This window comes from Macrobrachium rosenbergii, chromosome 12 (assembly GCF_040412425.1).
Source record: "Macrobrachium rosenbergii isolate ZJJX-2024 chromosome 12, ASM4041242v1, whole genome shotgun sequence".
Lineage (NCBI taxonomy): Eukaryota > Metazoa > Arthropoda > Malacostraca > Decapoda > Palaemonidae > Macrobrachium > Macrobrachium rosenbergii.
The window spans coordinates 61,237,188-61,257,819 of NC_089752.1; the positions used below are offsets into that span (position 1 = coordinate 61,237,188).

Consider the following 20,632-nt stretch of genomic DNA (forward strand, 5'->3'; position numbering starts at 1 on the left):
GAGAAAAAGTAGTATTGCAAATGTGAGTTAAAAATCTCTCTCTACAAATGTACGGATCATGCATTTGTAAATAATCAAAACTGCATCATTTTCATCCACTGCGAAACTTGGAGAATGCAAGACACTTGCAACTTCTTTGGCATTATCTTCCTCATGTATCATTTTTCCCCCGTCTTAACTTTAGCAGCCTTATCCCCGGGATCCAATTTTTCGTGGAGCGTTGCCCAATTTACATACATCTGCGGGTTCATAATGTTCCACCGAGTGGTAGGAACACTTCTTTTATCTTGAGCTACGCCGAAGCTGCCTGCACTTCATTGGTGGTTAGATAAGATGGATTTTCAAATGTGCATGTATCTTGGGTGCACCAGGATGACCCCCTGCCCCCACCTCTCTCTCTCTCTCTCTCTCTCTCTCTCTCTCTCTCTCTCTCTCTCTCTCTCTGAAAGAGAGAGAGAGAGAGAAGACTGAAAACCACTAGACGAGAGTGTATATTCCTTCGACAGAATGTATACCATCTAAATGGGATGGCCTCGCCGAGACAATCCTATAAGCCATACATAATATATTCGTGAGATACTGAGGTCTCTCTCTCTCTCTCTCTCTCTCTCTTTATATATATATATTTTTACGTTTTTCCGTGGTTTTAGTTTGAGATATTCTCTGTGAGACAGGTAGCAACGATTTAAGGTAATTTAGCCTTGTGATTCTGACTTCGTGGGTACAGGAAAACGTAAAAAAAAGGAGGAAACAGAGATTTTCATATGAGCATAGGGCTCTTGTTACTGAGGGAAATATTACGTAAAACACGTGGGCAAATTTAAAGGAGTGTATTTACATAATGACATCAGTACGGGAAAGAGGAACTCAAGTAGATTTCTGATCCTGAAGGGGATTCCTACGGTATTGAATGAAAATGGGGGATTCCAGACACAGTCCGAGAAGCTTCCACGACATAGGGTCCCTCTGAAATGAGAGATATGCACATTATACGCCAGTAGTGGAAATAGACAAAGAAAAATGAATTCGAGGCTGCAATGAAGGTGCCAAATGACTTCGAGGGAGTAATGAAGACTTAATATTGCCGATGCAAAAGGTGCACGGACAGTAGACAAGGGGTTCTTTGAGTAATGGCGCTCACTTCAAATAAATGTACAGGGACAAAGTGTGACTGAATGGTGGTTTTCCAAAGCACATTACCGTAAGACTGGTGTGTTTCCAACGTAGAAATTTGGTCCGTGGATGACTTGCGATTTCCGAGGGCGAGTTGTTCCACGTGTTAGGGTGCAAGGGCACGGCGATGGGGGTCTTCTCGAAGAAGGGCGACGCGTGGGAATTTCACGAAGGGCCGGGCGATTCTTGAGGGGCATCTGGCAGGTCAAGGTAAAGCGAGCATGTGGCTTGCCGTCGAAGGGCATGAGGAGAACGTATACTTGGAAAAGGGCCACGTGGTTAGCTAAGGACACTGCCAAGGGCATGTAGCTGGGTCCTTCTGCTCTTCCAGACTTCCACCCCATATGTGTGTGAGAGAGGCCTTGTGTTCTCTCCTTTTATCTCCTCCTATGGAGCTGGGGGCACTTCCAACATGTGGGGGTTTTTGAATCATCTTCCAGCTGATGTCCTCAGGGGAATATGCCTGTAAGAAAAACCGCCAGACAGAGATCACTTTGCCTTGAAGAAGGATCTGTTTGAAAAGGAGTGGCTTTTAATCTTTTAAACCCTTGTATTCTGACCGTGCTAAGTCGATAGACAGATGGTCTATCAATCGGGCGGCTGGCAGTAAATAAAACAACAACACAACCAACAACAAAAAGGGTGGGGCAACTTGCTAGTGAATTCTTGCTAATCATAATATATATATATATATATATATATATATATATATATATATATATATATATATATATATATATATATATATATATATATATATATATATATATATATATATATATATATATATATATATATATATATATATACGAATACTGCCGATAGATCGCCAGCCTATAAGGACTTATGGCGACAATACCAGACAGCAGGGGAGATAGGTATACCCATAGACCAAGAAGTCAAGGGATAGTTTAGACCATAAACAATCTCATCCTCTTTCAGGGATGGGCCGTAATGTGCCCCATATGAATACACATAGGGGGTAGAAAGCTGTTTTCCCGTCTTAATCTTAGATTCAATCTATACTTTCGATCCTTCTTTGGCCATGCCTCTTTTCCTTATTCTAGGTACACGCCGTCCCCATAGCCTGGAGCGATGCCCCCAGCCATAACCGAGACCTTGAAATGCCGGGGTCACAGCCCTCATCAGTTCAGCCCAATACAACTCCGACTAGAAATCATTACTCACATGTGACCTTGCCTGACACCCCAGAGCTGGAGTAACTTTGAACTCTCACTTTTTCACACTTTCTCACACTGAAGTCATACTGCCAATTCCTGGATGTCGCCAATTACTGGGGTCACATTAACATAAGATTGTGTGCAAGCAAAACCAGGAAGCAACAAAGGTATGTGCCCAGAAGGGAAAATTGGTTTGGCCAGTATCTTTTTCTTTGATTCATTATCACCTCTTTCTCTCGCTTATTCCATTGTCTCAGAAATTCCTTGTCTCTTCAACTTAAGTAGTGTATCTACTACCCATGTGTAATTCCTTGGCAGTGCATAATGTAAAACTCACCCCTTGCTAGCAAGTGAGTAAATTAACGGATCTCCCTCCAAATCTTGTATTTAATTCACTTACAGAGAGAGTGTAATCTCAGTGTTAGTCTTACCTGGAATTGTCTCATTCCAGGAGTGATATCAGTGCCATTACCACCCTAGGTACACTTCTGTGTTCCTGATTGCCTGAAGATTCTGCCCTACCAGGGCTGATAGAAATATTGCCTAATTGGCTTGAGGGATCATTGCTGTTGTGTGAATTCCAAGTTGATTAATTTATGAAAGTATCCCATTTTCCTTAGTAATTTCTTCCATGTTGTGTTTGTAATTAAGAGATTACTGTGATGAGATTCACTTTCATTTGGCGACCTTCAAATTATTGCTTTATCTTTAATTTTATCAGTTTATGGGCTTGCGAGGGATTTTTTTTGTAAGGATAAAATTATTACTTCAAGGCCCAGTACACAGTCACCTTCTCGATGCCCTAACAGTGGCGACGCTTGCCAGCATTTGCTAAATAATGGGATTAGATTTAATGTAAAGAAATCACCACCCCAATCTTCACAATTGATTCAAGCCTGCAACATTGTAATTCTTCAAAAGGAAATTGGGAAGCAGAACCAAAAGGTAATGTGGTTTTAGAACCAGAGTGTTAAAGTGTTTATTCACATTTTGATACTTAGAAAATTAGAGATTTAATTCATGGTGTATTCTGATTTTGTGATTAGGGAATTCAAAATTAAAATGAGAGTGAAAATGAATCGCAGTAGAGCACATTTAAATTTAGCACTGCTCAAGCTTCCACAGTGTAGGCAGCGAGTACCCAGTCAGGGACATGAGTTAGAAAATCAGGGTTTCTTGCCGTTTGTATGTTGGCAACCTTTGCATGTAATTATCCGGCTGTGAGATAGTAGTGAACCATAGCTAGGTGAACTTAGTGCATGCATATCGAGAGGAGAAGTGCACAGTCTCCCCTTCAAATTGATTGGTGGAATTTTATTTCATCCACAAGGTATAGGAACACCACAATTGGCAACCCACTCACCTATCTGCTTAGCAGCCAACCCGCTTGCTACAGACAGCTCTCAGACCAGGTGCAAGCGGATTTCGTTCACCAGAAAAGTCCGCTCACTCTCACAGTTATTAGGTAACTTTGTCGCTGTGTTATTTGTGTATCATTTACCCACTGTCTGCTTAAATTTTACTTGCAACAAGGTGGTTCATTACAAGTACATTTATTTCTCATAAATAAGAAAGATTTTCTTGCTTTGTTTTTGCATGCTTACATTTTTGTACGTTCAACAAGTACCAGTAGAATTCATTTACCACCCACACATGGGAGTGAGCCTCACCTTAAGCTTCACCCACTGACATACATAGTTCAATCGTCACATCAACTTTGTGTTTGAAAGTCTCAGTCCATTAGAGTAAGCCTTTGTAATTCCAAGTGTTAATTCACTTCTACACATACTCATGCACCATCCCATCGGAGAAAATTCATGTATTTCCTTGTGTATCTCGTAAATCAACGTGAGCACGTATGTTTGTTTGAGTGACGACACTCGTCCAGCCAGCAGGTGCGTGTATACCCAGCGCACACACTGAAGTGACGAGACTCCTGTCACAACAAATGGTGGCCATTTTGAAACAGTATCCCACTGTCTGGCATAGACATGTGTGACCTTGAATTGTCAAAACAAGGTAGCCAGCCTGACTTACTGTCCAATGCATCCCTGCGCTGTCACCACACATATACTCCTTTCCCTTTTAAATTTACACAAGTTGATATTGCTGTTAGGGAGATCATTTTATAATTCTTATAATTTAGGGACAAGCAGATACCCTTATTTATTATTACTACCTAAGACCATAGTCATTTTTGCATTTGAATAAATGCAAATGTTACGTACTTCCTCAAAAGGCAATTAATGACTACTATCTCATTCACTGTAGCGTAAGAGGGAAATTTTAGAAATTTTATTAGCTCTGCTATTATCTGTACTAAGCATCCTTAAGTTACATTTTGCTTATTTAATTTGAGAGAGATTTTATTTCTTAAGTTATTACTTGTACCCATCACTGTCGAGAACATGTATTCTTAAGCTTATATGAATTGAGTCAACTACGACTATCGCTTTACAAAAAACTGAGCATTTAAATTAAAGCAAACCCATCAAAAGGTACCAGGTAGCATCCTCATGGAATTCTCCAACAGTTACATATACCCTCACTGGGAAATTTACGAACCTATTCATAGCTTGTACTTACTGATCCTTGTGCTAAGTGTGGTAACTGCATTCAAGCTACTTTTGTGATTCCACCCGGCTCACACTCACAGCTTAAGGAAATGAGTGGTTACTCAAGACTTGTGTATGGCCCACAAGCACTCAGCACACCAGGTGCAGCAACCGAAGGCATGTAGACAGAGATACCGCACCACACCCACATAGTTCTTTGGAACTCATAACCCCTGCGCTACTACTGGTTCAGCCCATGTGTATGTTATCCATTGTTCTTTGAGCAATCAGCTGTTATCCAGAACCACATTACACTTCCAGTGCCAGGGCCACCCCTATTGCAAGGAGGCACTCACCAGACTTGTGTTAGCCCACAAGCAAGTAGCACATTATGTGCCAACAAACCAAGAGATTCCCCTTCCAGTGCCACCTAAACCGTTGTGCACTGCTTAGTGCCATTTCCTTTTCGTACAATTAATTGTGCAGTTCCTCAAAGGATAGTTCTTAGGAACTCTATGGCCCATTAGTGCCATTGCAACTCCGTATCATCACTGCTAGGTAGCGAGTGCCAACACCCAGCATGTCCTTGGCACGCTTACACCATGCTTCACCTGCATGTCCATGAATGCCACATATCTCACCCAAGGACCACTCACATCAATGGTAGCCGTATCTGGCACCCCAAGCAATAGTGCCGTCTGTATTCCAGAGACACTCCCATTCCAGCCACAAGTGTTACCCTCACTAAGGGACACTTCCAGGTCCAGTGGAGCCTGCTAAAGCCCACTACCTCATTTGGTGTGTGCTCTGCCTGCACAGAGTGCTGTCCTTCCCCGCAGTCATGTACGTGACTGCCCTAAGACAGAATTTTGGAGAAGATCAGACCCCACTCTACAGATCCGCAACATGTCCATGCCAGAGAAATCAAAAGCTTCTCAGAGGCAGGGAAGACCATGGGACTGAAGGGTCCAGAGCTGATAACATGGGTTCAAGCATGGGTCGAGGCTGCTCACCAAAGGAAGGAGAAGGAGAGACAAGATAAGGAGGAGAAGGCAGGACAGTATGAACTAGCTCTAAAGGAAACGGAAGCCAGGCAAGAAAAAGCCAAGCAGGATAGTGCCATGGCTCTGGCCCAACACTGAGCAGTACATCCTACCCCGGTCTCCACACCTTCCATTATCTCCAATATCAACCATCTCATGCCTAAGTGGGACGAAGTAGAGCCCAAAGCATGGTTGGACCATGTGGAGACTCTTCTCAGAGTACAAACTGACTGATATTGAGAAGGCCATGATTCTTGCCAAACAGATGACTGGCAAGGGCAAGATGTCTTCAGTTCCTTAGAGAATGGCAACAAGAGCAATCTTGAGGTGGTCATGCGAGCTGCGGCTGTCGCATATGAGATCACACCTGAGCACTGGAGGCAAAGGTGGCTAGGTCTTCCAAAGGAGGTCGGTCAGACCTGGGCCGACTGGTCCTATACAAAAACCCACACCTTACAATGGTGGATCGATGCTTTGGAGTGCAAGGAATTTGAGGATATAAATCAAATGCAACTCGAAGGCCTCCTCTATTACTCTCCCGGCCCTTTGGCCTTGTACATTGGAGAATGGCAGCTGAACTTCACTGAGTGCTGTCGACTGGTAGACGCCTATGAGATGTACCAGCCTGCCTCCAGCACTTCTAACAGGTACATAGTTTCTCTTAATCCCATAGCTCTGACAGCCCTCCTGGTGGCCAGTGCCTCTCAAACCCCTCCTGTGTGCACTTAGTGCCGAAAAGGGGTTCATCTCGAGTCTGACTGTCAGATCAAAGGGAAAGCTCCAAAGAAGTCCTCCACGTATCACTCCTCAAAACGCTACCAGAAGTCAAAGAAATCCCACGGAGCCTCTTCCTCAGCCTCTGAGACAACCTCACCACCCAAGGGCACCACAGCTGGTAAGGCCCCTGAGGAAGGGCCACGCAAGTACTGCTCACTGGAGTGCTGGATTCCCATCCTGCTCCAAGCACATCAAGGCAAAGCATGTAAATATTATCTAGTGCAATGCCACCTAAGGAGTAGGTCACTCCTCAAGTGGTCTCAGTAGCAACCCTAAAAGGGTCCTCCCTGCCTGAGGAACTACCCACAATGTTAGATACAGGGGCAGATATCAGTCTAATCACCCGGTCACAAGTGCCCTCCGGGGCAGCCATCCAGGAAAATGAATGATGGATCATCAGCTGGGTAGCAGGGACTACCTTAGACATTCTGACAGTCCAGCTCTAGGTAACTACACCTAGGGACACCATGGAGCATCTCTTGGGCGTGGTGAGTTCCATCAAGCAAGGGTGCAAATTTCTACAAGGCCGAGATCTCCTTTGGGGTGAGCCTCAAGAAGTGCCCCTGTTCTGCATAACAGCTTCAGCTCCAGATGAGCCAAACCCACTGCCACTCATTCCGAGATGGACCCCTCCATCCAAGACACTGGGCTGGAAGACATCCTTTGGTTGGAAGAGGAACCCACATCCATGCAAATTGCACAAACCCTTAGCAGAGCCAGCACTTTAATGTTCACCGGTGCAGACGCCCTAGTACCAGAACTTTGAAGGTCACAGCTCATCACAGCCCAGCATGAAGATGATGACCTCTTACCCCTCCCGGAAGAGGCCCACACTCAATTTGAAGACGCGTGAGACTTGTCCAAAGACGGCTACCTCCTGAAGGATGAGGTCCTCTACAAAATAAGTTGAGGGCCGAGAAGCCAGCACACATTATACATTGGTTGGTCGTAATGCCAAAAAAGATGCAGCCCCACATACTTCAGACTAGGGGGACACTTTTGCATTACCTGCACTAGAAAGTTACTGGTGGGCAAGGATGGCATAAGGATGTCAAGACCTACGTTGCCTTTTGCCCTTCCTGCCAGCTCATGAGGAAGCCCAATGAAGTGATCCCTAAAGTACCCATTCAAAATATCCCATCTGTTGGAGTCCCCTTCCAGGACTTATTTATTGATTACTACATACTAGAGGGGCAAACTAAACCCAAATCTAGGAATTCCCATGTACTCACCATCATCAATCAGTTCACTTTGGTACACCGAGGCAATTCCAGTTCGCACCACTAACTCTAAAAACACTGTAAAGGCCCTGATTCACTTCTTCTGTCATTGCGGTTTCCCTGCCATCATCTAGAGTGATGATGGCAGACATTCTATGATGAAGGAGTTTAGGGATAACATGGTTAGCCATAGTATCACCCATTTCCATTTGACTTCTTACCATCCAGAGAGCCAGGGCATGATCGAGCGCTTCCATCAGAGTCTCGGCTCTTCCCTCTCCACCTTGGCAGAAGAAAATGGAACAAGCTGGGAGGAGAACCTGATGTATACTTTGTTCACTATCTGACAGGCTCCATCTGAGACCCTAGGCTGCCACCCACAAGCACATCAAACTGTGCTTGGACAAAGAGGCTAGAACATGCAGCTTTGGGGTTGGAAATCAAGTGCTAGTGCTATGGCTGGGAGCCACTTGCCCCCTAAAGACCCATTTCACAGGGTCCCACAAGATCCTGGCAAGGAGGGGCCAACTGAATTACCTGGTGGACAGCTGTAAGAGGAGAGCAAGGTGTCTCCACTTCAATCTACTTAAGCCATCCCAGGAGAGGGCCATACCAGAGGCAGCTCCCCAAGAACTCCCTACCATGTGACTGATGATAGGCTCAGTGGGAAGAGCCCCCACGCCTGACAAAAACTCGGAAGTCTTAGCAAACCTGGCATACATGACACCAGGACTCAGCGAGGCCAGGAGACAAGACCTCCAGACCCTTCTCGCCAAATATCCACAAGTCACACAATACCAGTTGGGGTGCATGTCAGTAATGGAGCACACCATCCAACTGGAAGAATCCATGCACCCCATTGCACAAGGGTATTACAAGGTAAACCCCCAACGTGCCAAGAGAATACAGGTGCAAGTGCAACTCCAGCTGGAATTAGGTCTGATAGAGAAGAGTCGGGGTCCCTGGGCCTCCCTGGTGGTGTTAGTACCGAAGGAAGGTGGCGGAGACAGGCTGTGTATAGACTTTAGAAAACTCAATGTGGTAACGAAGCCTGAGCCATATCCGCTATCCACATCAAGGCCTGCCTAGACAGCTTGGGCCAGGCCCCCTTTCTAAGCAAAATTGACTTGGAGAAGGGGTACTGGCAGGTACCGCTGTCTCAGGAATCCAGGCTCTTAACTGTGTTCTCTACACCAACTGGTTATCACCAGTGCAAATTCATGCCATTTGGCCTTAAGAATGCTCCAAGATGCTTTCAGCAGTTAATGAATGAGGTCTTAGCAGACATCCAAAACTGTGTCGTTTACCTGGATGACAGAGTCTTCTCTAAGACCTGGCACGAGCATCTTCAAATCCTGGCTCAGGTTCAACAGGCATTCCAAAAGGCTTCCCTGGTGGTCAACCTAAAGAAGTGCCAATTCGGGGTAGCCAAGACTACGTATCTGGGTCACTTCTCAGGCAATGGCAAATTCATGCTGAAAGACGCAAACATCCAGGCCATCATGGAGATGCCCTATCCCACCACTAAAAAAGAGGCACAACAGTTTATGGGGATGGTGGAATGCCGCAGGCGCTTCACCCCAAACCTCTCAGAAGCAGCCTCTCCCATAACCAACCTCTTCAAGGGAAACCAGCAATTTCACTGCACCCCAGAGTGCAAGAAGATGATCATCTCATGTAGGTTGTATAGAAAAAAAAAATGTAGTATGGTAAGTTAGAACTGTTCTCTGGCTCCAACAAGCTAGATAGCATGGCCTAGCTATTCTCAGCATTCTGTTGCATTGTTTAGATATTTTTCTGCTTTCTCGTGTATTTTGTAGATGTAGCATAGATTTAATAACTCATTTATCTTGCAATATTTTTATGCTGATAACCTCGTAAGTTTAACACACCTCATGTCAGTATACATGATGTTATATATTAACTGACCTTTTGCATTTACTTTATTCTCTGCATGTAGCTAGTTGTCATTTGTGCTTCATTAGCTTGGTTCTGTGTGACATTCAGTTACATAATTAATGACCCCGAGTCAGTAGCATTGCCAAGTCATTTTAGTTCACAGGCAGAACTCTAAATAAATGTAGACATCCCTTAAGTTAGTGTTAGAAACATTAAGTTAAGTTAGCTAGCAAGCTCAGCTCTCCTCAGCGGATAAGTTAGAATTAAAATCTACAACTATTTCCATTTCGCATTGGGCCAGAATCCATTAGGGGAAGTACTTAACATAACCGATCCCAGCGGCTTGCTAGTGCAGACCTTCATACCTAAAAGGGAGTGGAATGTCTTCTTAAAGGGGGAGCTTTTATGAATACCTCCGCTAGATCTCCAGGCTTTAAGGACTTACGGGGAAAATACCAGAGAGTAGGGGAGATAGGTATACCCGTAGACCTAGAAGTGAAGGGAGAGTTTTGACCACAAACAATCTCACCCTCTTTCAGGGATGGGCTGCAATGTGTTCCATAGGAGCACACATAGGGGGTAGAAAGTTGTTTTCTTGTCTAAATCTTAAGATTCAATCTATTTCCAACTGAGTTCCCTTCGATCCTTCTTTGGCCGCACCTCTTTTCCTTATTCCAGGTATACGCCAATCCTGTAGCCTGGAGCAATGCCCGCAGCCATAACTGAGACCTTAAAACGCCGGGGTCACCACCCTTGTCAGTTCAGTCCAGTACAACTCAGACTAGAAGTCATTACTCACGGGTGACCCTGCCCAACATCCCAGGACCAGGGTAACCTTAGAACTCACACTTCTCACCCTTTCTCACACAGAAGTCATAGTGCCTATTCCCAGACATAGCCAATTACTTGGATCACATCGACATAAGATTGTGTGTGCAAGCAAAACCAGGAAGCAATGAAAGTACGTGCCCAGAAGGGAAAATTTGTTTGGCCAGTATCTTTTTCTTTGACTCTCTCTCTCTCTCTCTCTCTCTCTCTCTCTCTCTCACACACACACACATTTTATTGTTTCAGAATTCCTTGTCTCTTCAACTTAAACAGCGTATATATTATGCATGTGTAATTCCTTGACAGTGCTAGCGTAAACCTCACCCTTTGCTAGCAAATGAGTAGAGTAACGGATCTCCCTCCAAATCTTGCATTTAATTCACTTGCAGAGAGAGTGCAATCTCAGTGTAAGTCTTACCAGGAATTGTCTCATTATGGTTGTGTTATCGGTGCTGTTACCAGCCTAGCGGCACTTCTGTGTTCCTGATAGCCTGAAGATTTCGCCCTACCGGGGCTGATAGAAATATTGCCTAATTGGCTTAAAGGATCACTTGCGTGTGACCAGTAGTCATAATTGTGACACGTTATCCATTTCACTCAGTCATTGCTGTTGTGTAAATTCCAAGTTAATAATCAGTGAAAGTATTCTGTTTCCCTTGGTAGTTTCTTCCATGCTGTTTTTGTAATTAATAAATTACTGTAAAGAGATTCACTTTCACTTGGTGACCTTCAATTTATTGCTTTATCTTGCACTTTATCAGTTGATGGGCTTGCAAGGGGTTTTCTTGTAAGGATAAAATTATTGTAACAATATGTGAATGTTGTGATCTAGATTTTATAAGTAATCAGTGTATGAATATTACTGGGTATGCTGTCTAAGTTTGTGAGTCATATCTGTTGTTTATGTTTTTGGCAAGTCACATGACCAGAACAGCATTCGCATCTCACCCGCTCTCCAAAATGTTGGCTCGTCAACACTATAACAAATTGGTAACCTGTTTATTAAACTAATGTTAACTACCCTCAGCTTACCATTAAGAACCCATAACATGGTGTCAAGAGTGGTTCTTATCTACATATAAGCTGGGTTAAGGAAGAAGTGAGGGTAAGTGACGACTTACAAGTTACTGGACCAGTTTGTTGAGTACTAAGCTAAGCCGTTTGCCGACATGCAGAATTTTTCCTGATGGGTTAATGTTTTTCTTTTCATCAAAATTAAGGTAGTTTTGTACCATAAAGATGAATATACAGTTAACCCCACCGAGTCCTATGGACTTTAGTGCAAGTATTAATGTAGCCCTCAAATGGAAGAAATTTAAAGAAGCTTTTGCTAACTATGAAATTGCCATAGGCTTAGACAAGGAAGCTGACAGACGAAGGGTAGCAACTGTCTTGCATGTCATAGGAGAGTTAAGGGTTGAAAAATATAATATATTGTCTTGGGATCAAGACGGAGATAAATATAAGACAGTTAAGGTTTTGAAGAAATTTGATGCAGAATGCAGTCTCAGATCAAATATAATTATGGAAAGATAAATTTCTCAAGCAAAAACAAGAATCTAATGAAAGTTGTGACCAATTCATAACTCAGTTAAGAGTTTTATGCAAAACTTGTAATTATGATAATGAAGAAGAAATTATCAGGGATCAATTCATCCTTAATTTACATGATGATAAGGCTAGGGAGAAATTACTGGATCATGTGCAGATGGATTCAAAACCAATGACCTTAGAAAGGGCTGTGAATTTTGTAAAAAATTATGAAATGCGAGTTCAGCAAAAGCAGCAAATGACTAGTAGCAATACTGAAGAAGAGGAAGTTAATGTCGTTGGGAAGAAGAAAAATAAGCACACAAAACCTCGAAGTAAACCTTAGTCCAATGATGCCAAAGAAATAAAAGATTGCAGATATTGTGGCAGAACCCATAAAATTAGGATGTGTCCAGCATATGGTCAAGTGTGTGCCAAATGTAAGAGAAGAAATCATTATGCTAAACAGTGTAAAACTAATTGGAACTCTGAAAAAGTGAAAGCTTGTGAAGAGAATGAAGATAGTGATAGTGATTTACAGCAAATTAGCACAATAAATGAATCGATAGGAAACATCTCTGTCTCATGAGAGAAAACAGTATGTAAACATGATGGTAAATCAGAAAGAAATAAATTTTCAGATTGATTCGGGTGCTACATGCAATGTTTTGAGTGTTAAAGAATTGAAGCGTGTGATTGGTAGTGATAAGGTAGATACTTATGATAGCATCAAACTGAAAGTGTTTAATAATAAAATGATCAAAACTATTGGAATTAAAACTCTAATGTGTGAAAGAAAGGAAAACAGTATAAACTATGTAGTGAAGGAAAATGTTTCTTCTGTAATAGGTTATGAGTATGGACAGAAATTGATAAAAATTCTTGTGAATGATAACCCTAGTGCTAAGCAAGAAATAATTGAAGTTTCTTCAAAAGTGTTAGATAAAAAGAAGATTATTTCTGATTTTCCTGATTTATTTGAGGGCTTGGGAGAATTAGGACCTCCATGTAGGATAAATATTGATAATACAGTGTCACCAGTGATCCGTGCTCCAAGAAAAGTTCCTTTTGCCCTTAAGAAAAAGTTGAAGAAGCAGTTAAGCAGTATGGAAAGTACCATTATTGAAAAGGTCTCGGAACCTACAAATTGGGTTTCTAGCATGGTTTTAATAACAAAACCTAATTCAGATTTAAGGATTTGTTTAGATCCAACAGATCTGAACAAAGCTATCAGGAGACCCCATTATCCACTTCCAACAATTGAAGAAATTTTACCGAGATTGGGTAAAGCTAAAATATTTTCAGTTCTTGATGCAAAAAATAGGCTTTGACAAGTGCAGCATGACAAAGAGTCAAGTTATTTGACTACATTTAATAAGCCTTTCGGTAGATATAGATGGAAGAGAATGCCTTTTGGCATATCATCGGCACCAGAAGAGTACCAGAGACGAATGCATGATGCCTTGCGTAATTTAGATGGCATAGAAGTAATTGCAGACGATATCCTAGTTTATGGCCAAGGAGATACTCATCAGGAAGCTTTGGAAAACCATGATAAGAATCTATTAGCTTTATTGCAAAGATGCCGACAAGAAAATGTCAAGTTAAATCAAGAGAAGATGAAATTGCATGTAACAGAAGTTAAGTACATTGGACATTTGCTCACAAAGGATGGTGTTCGTCCAGATCCAAAGAAAATTGAAGCTATTAATTGTCTAAAAGCGCCAAATGATGTTAAGTCATTGAAAAGATTTTTAGGGATGGTTAATTATCTTTCAAAGTTTTTACCAAGGTTGTCAGAAATAACTCAGCCATTAAGAAATCTGGAAAAGAAAAATGTTGAATGGCAATGGAATTCTTCCCATAATGAAGCATTCTCCAAGATTAAGAAACTAATTGTTGAAGCGCCATGTTTGAAATATTTTGACAGTAATTGTAATGTGTCTTTACTGTGTGATGCTTCAATGTCAGGATTAGGTGCTCTCCTAATGCAAAATGGTCACCCAGTGGCCTATGCTTCTAAATCGTTAACTGAAACAGAACAGCGATATGCACAAATAGAAAAAGAGATGTTAGCCATTGTTTTTGCAGCGTTACATTTTGATCAATATCTTTATGGCAAAGAAGTTATTGTAGAAACTGACCACAAACTTTTGGAAAGTATTTTTAAGAAACCATTACTGAAATGTCCTAAAAGGTTACAAAGCATGTTATTGCAGTTGCAGAAGTTTAATTTTAATGTTAAGTATAAACCAGGCAGTAAAATGTATATAGCAGATACATTGAGTAGAGATTTTTTGTCGAATACATTTTCGGGTACTGATAAATCTGATGCAATTGCATCATTTGAAGAGGTTAGTAATGTAAATAAGACAGAACATGTTGCTGTGACAAATGAAAGACTTGAGGATATTAGACAAAAGACCATAAGTGATGTTGCATTGCAAATGTTAAAAGGAACAATTCTAAAAGGTTGGCCCACTCATTGCAAAGAGGTTCCTGAAATCATGAGATTTTTTTTTTAATTTAGAGATGAAGTTACTGTTGATAATGATATCATTTTTAGAGGTAATTGCATTGTTGTCCTATCATGTTTAAGGTCTTACATGCTGAAACAAATTCATTATGCTCACAATGGGATTGATGCTACTGTTAGGTATGGTAGAGATATATTGTTCTGGCCTGGCATGGGTGCAGATATAAAGAATTATGTTTCGTCTTGTGTGGTGTGTAATAACTATGGTAGTAGAAAAACCAAGGAATCCTTAAATTCACATGATTTTCCTTTTAGGCCGTGGTCTAAAATTCGAATGGGTATTTTTAGTGTTGGTAATTGTAACTATTTGATTTTGGTAGATTATTATTCATCATATTTTGAGATAAATTCATTGGGAAACATGTTAGCGTCAAATGTTGTAAGCAAGGTCAGGAGTCATTTTTCACGTTATGGTATACCAGACATTGTAGTAAGTGACTGTGGCTCTCAATTTACATCAATCGAATTTCAAAATTTTGTAAAGAAATGGTAATTTAAACATGCAAAATCTTCCCCTTACCACCACCAGTCAAATGACAAAGCTGAAAATGCAGTAAAAATCATGAAACAGTTGTTCAAAAAATCAAAGGAGGATGGCCATGATCCACTATTAGCACTTCTTGAATGGAGAAATACTCCAACTGAAGGGTTTAACTCTTCACCTGCTCAAAGATTTTTTGGTAGAAGAACTTGAAGTCAACTGCCTATAACAGAAAATTTACTCAAACCCAAGATTGTTGATAGGGTACCAGAAATTCAAACTAAGAAATTGATTAGGCAAGCTAAATATTATGATAGATCATGTAAGAATTTAGTCACATTAAAACCAGCTGATGTCATCCGTGTACAACCAGTTCCAGGAAAAAAGGAATGGAAGAAAGGTAAGGTAATAAAAGAGGTTTCAAAAAGGAAATACAAAATAGAAGTAGAAGGCAAAGTATATTTTAGAAATCGCAAATTTCTGAGGAAGACCTCAGAGACAGTAACTGATAATTATATTGATTCTGATATTGAAATTGAAATGGATGTAAATACAAATGAAGTTGCAAATAAATCTTGTATACATCCTCAGGCTGATAACTTAGAATCACAAAGAACCAGAAGTGGTCGTGTTGTAAGGAAACCTCAATATCTTCAGTATTATTTGTAATAAGTTTAGATAGCCAACTAGGTATGTAGGATTAGATGCATTTTGCAGGGACCATTTATGTAGAAGAAAAATTCTTCCAAATTTTATTGAGAAAATGTAAAAGAAGGGAGATGTAACATTATGTGAATGTTGTGATCTAGATTTTATAAGTAATCAGTGTATGAATATTATTGGGTACGCTGTCTAAGTTTGTGAGTCATATCTGTTGTTTATGTTTTTGGCAAGTCACGTGACCAGAACAGCATTCGCATCTCACCCACTCCCCAAAATGTTGGCTCGTCAACACTGTATAATAAATTAGTAACCTGTTTATTATATATATATATATATATATATATATATATATATATATATATATATATATATATATATATATATATATATATATATATATATATATATATATATATATATATATATATATATATATATATATATATATATATATATATATATATATATATATATTACTGATACTGATATCTGACGAACAAATACTGCTATGCGAAGCCGACATGAAATGATTCAAACGCACTTGGATATGGCCTTTTTCAGTACATAACGTATACAGGCAATTTTATCGCCTATAAATTATAATTATATATATATATATATATATATATATATATATATATATATATATATATATATATATATATATATATATATATTACTGATATCTGACGAACAAATACTGCTATGCGAAGCCGACATGAAATGATTCAAACGCACTTAGATATGGCCTTTTCAGTATATAACTTATACTGGCAATTTTATCGCCTATAGATTATCCTCTGACGTCGAAAAGCTTCAGTATTAGAACTTCTTCCAGAGAAAATAATTATCAACCACCTAGGCAAATTATAACTTAGTTTTATCATGTGCTGAAAATGAAATGTTGACATTCCAGTATTATTGTGAACTATCAAAAAAAGGTCAGCGCAAATAAAATTCACCTCAGATAGTCACCCAACCCAGGGTGCTAAATTGAATGGAGAAAAGGAATGTTTAATACTTACAAAATTTATGGTTAATGTCACGTATCTCTTCCACTTTGATTTTATTAGAAAGTATGGAATGTCTGTTAATTTTTACTTGAAGAATAATAATGATGAAATTAAGATTTATAACTTGGACTGTAAAAGATTCTAACTTAAGTGGATAATCATTTTCAGTATGGCAAAATGTAAGTTACAGCTAATAGTGAGGATAAACAGCTAACTTGAAACATACAGATAATTGAAAGGAGCTAGTTGCAAAAACATTTTAGAAGCCAGAAGTTAGGAATAAATTCAGTGAAAGTTCCAGCTGAAAAGATATTATGTTTAAAATATGTTCACTGAAATACATACGGAGAATTAAGAAAATAATTTTGTATATACTGATGGTCTTGCTGTCTCTATACAGGCAGCATTCGTCAAGATTTTTATCTTCACGTTTTAGGTAAAAGGAAATAATGATAACTAAATCGGGTGAACTAATATTCAGTCCCCAAATAAATGAGGCTCCTACATAAAAACTCAGTATTTAACACACAGACATACATACATACATACATACATACATACATACATACATACATACATACACACACACACACACACACACACACACACACACATACATATATATATATATATATATATATATATATATATATATATATATATATATATATATATATATATATATATATATATATATATATATATATATATATAAATGGATATATGTATGTGTATGTGTATGTTTCACTTACACTCTGAAATGCATTGAGCAATATCAACCAAACTTGGTGTACATATGACTTACTCTCTCGAAAAGAACGATGTGGGTGTAAGACATCATTAGCACCAAAGGGGGTGGGGGTAAGGAAGGGGGTGACAGAGAGAGAGAGTAGAGGGGTGTTAGGGAGAGGAGGGAAAAGAGACAGGTAGGGTTGGAGAGAGAGAGGGAGAGAATGAGAGGAAGAAAGATGGAAAGAAAGTTGGAGAGAGGGCGAGGAAGTGAGAGAGAGTAGAAGGGGTGTTAGGGGAAGAAAGAGGGAAAGGGACAGGGATGATTGGAGAGAGAGAGAGGAAGTGAGAGAGAGAGTAGAGAGGGCATTAGGGAGGATAAAGAGAGAGAGAGAAATGAGAGTTTATCAGTTGTTATATATATATATATATATATATATATATATATATATATATATATATATATATATATATATATATATATATATATATATATATATATATATATATATATATATATATACAAGTATATCCATATGAGGTCGAGGCAAAACAGCTCAATACATTCTTTACTATCGCCAACGTTTCAAGACAGTGGTCTCATTTTCAAACTACCTATGACAAATGGTCTCCAGTACAAAGTCGATGGTTTCATTAACGGGAACATTAGTGAAGAGAGCTCTTCATAGGTAGTCTGACTTATTGCTTTCAGAGACAGGAAAGCAATAAGTCAAACTACCTATGAAGAGCTCTGTCACTGGTCATCTTTTGGTATTTTGTACGGTTTACCTAAGGTGCATAAAAAGAACATCCCAGTGAGACCCAGCCTCTCCTCCTATACAACACCAAATTATAAGATAGCTAAATTTCTGGTTCCATTGTTGGACCAATGTTTTGAAAACAAATATAAACTCAGTAACTCTTTAGAATCCAAACAAAGTATAGTCAGCCAAGACTCTGACTTGGTCATGGCCAGTTTTGACGTGGAATCTCTCTTCACAAATGTTCCTGTTGAAGAAACCATCAGCTTTATGCTGGAGGACATTTTTAGGAATGACGATGATGTGTTCCAGGGTTTTAGCAAAGCGGATTTTAAGAAACTTTTAGAATTGGCTGTGCGGGACACAGCTTTCATTTTTAATGATGAGGTTTACGTTCAGGTTGACGGCGTCGGCATGGGCAACCCATTGAGCTGCACCTTTGCAGACATTTTTATGTTCACGTTTGAACAGCAACTACTGGACATTTGTCCTGCCTCCTTTAAGCCGCTGATTTACCGTAGATAATATGTGGACGACATATTCTTACTTTTTAGTTTACGAGTTTTTCTTAGAATATGCAAACGCCTCACACACTAATATAAAATTTACATTTAAGAAAGAATTAATAATAGATTACACTTTCTTGATACCATGGTCATACAAGAGAATGATGGTTTCAGCACGGGAATTTTTCATAAGGTCACGTTTACAGGTTTGGGGCAAAACTTTTATAGTTCCTGTTCACGTAATTTTAATCTCAACTCATTATTAACTCTACTTCATAGGGCTATGGCCTTGACTTCAAAATGGAGCTTATTTCACAATGAAATTAATTTCCTGCAGGAATTCTTTAAGACTAGTTGCTATCCAACTGCCCTTTTCTTTAGTTATGTCAGGAAGGCCCTACAGAAAACCTTTCAGCCATCAGCTTAGGTACATTTGTTGGTTTCAAAACTTAAATACTATATCAGCTTCCCATACACTTATGATACCACATTTATACCATAATTAAGGAAGATAATGAGCAAACATTTCCCAGCAGTTTATGTCAAATCCATCTCAAGGAATCCAAAAACCATAGGTGGATTTTTTCGAAACAAAGAGAAATTACCTACTTTAATGCGGTCCGGCCTGGTTTACTTATATACTTGCTGTTCGTGCAACGAACAGACTTATGTGGGAAGCAATCACCGGCTGCTCAAAGTACGATGTGATTCACATATAGGTATTAGTTACCGCTCAGGGAGTAAGCTATCTAGCCCTGAGCTTTCAAATATTAGAAACCACACACAAATATGCCAATGCAAAAATTAACTACGATGATTTTAAGATACTTTTATCGAGCCCTAACGAAAACCACCTCCCTATACTCGAATCCTTTGCCATTAAGCAGCTTGTTCCAACCTTAAATAACATCACTACCGCAGTTCCATTATACATTGGTTAGACCGCCCACTCTTCTCCTTCCTTGGTTTATCTCGACTCCTTCTCGCACTGGCAAATCTTTCAGCAACCAAACCTCGGGTTATAAGGTTTGTCTTAAATCTTTTTTCTTAGCCTTTAATACATTGTGTGTTTTTTTTGTGTGTGTGTGCTTATCGTATGTGATGATTTATGTTGATCTTGGTGGACAGGTTTGTAACGCATATGTTTTTTTTCTCCTTTTTTAACCTTGAAAATGAGACCACTGTCTCGAAATGCTGGCGATGATAAAGAAACCCGATGCGTTGAGCAGTTTTGCCTCTTCACCTTGTGATATATATATATATATATATATATATATATATATATATATATATATATATATATATATATATATATAAATAATATTATATATATATATATATATATATATATATATATATATAAATAATATTATATATATATATATATATATATATATATATATATATATATATATATATATATATATATATATATAATACATATCTTCTTCTTCGTTTAACGTGCTTTTTCCCATTTTTCATATGGGGTAAGCATGATGTGTGTATATATATATATATATATATATATATATATATATATATATATATATATATATATATATATATATATATATATATATATATATATATATATATATATATATATACATACATACATACACATGCATACATACATACATACATACATACATACATACATACATACATACATACATACATACATACATACATACGCCCTATTAACAAGATCAGATAGGGTCATAACCTCCTTCCACA

At 39.2% G+C, this 20,632-nt stretch overlaps 1 protein-coding gene across 1 annotated transcript; it reads left to right on the forward strand.

Moving 5' to 3' along the window:
* The first annotated feature begins 8,600 nt into the window (after window positions 1-8,600).
* LOC136844026 (uncharacterized) lies at window positions 8,601-18,914 on the forward strand. Its single transcript, XM_067113040.1, has 5 exons — window positions 8,601-8,990; window positions 9,161-9,626; window positions 13,056-13,490; window positions 13,641-14,277; window positions 18,341-18,914. The coding sequence occupies exons 1-5, from the start codon at window positions 8,601-8,603 to the stop codon at window positions 18,912-18,914; spliced, it is 2,502 nt and encodes an 833-aa protein (XP_066969141.1).
* The last annotated feature ends 1,718 nt before the right edge of the window (window positions 18,915-20,632 follow it).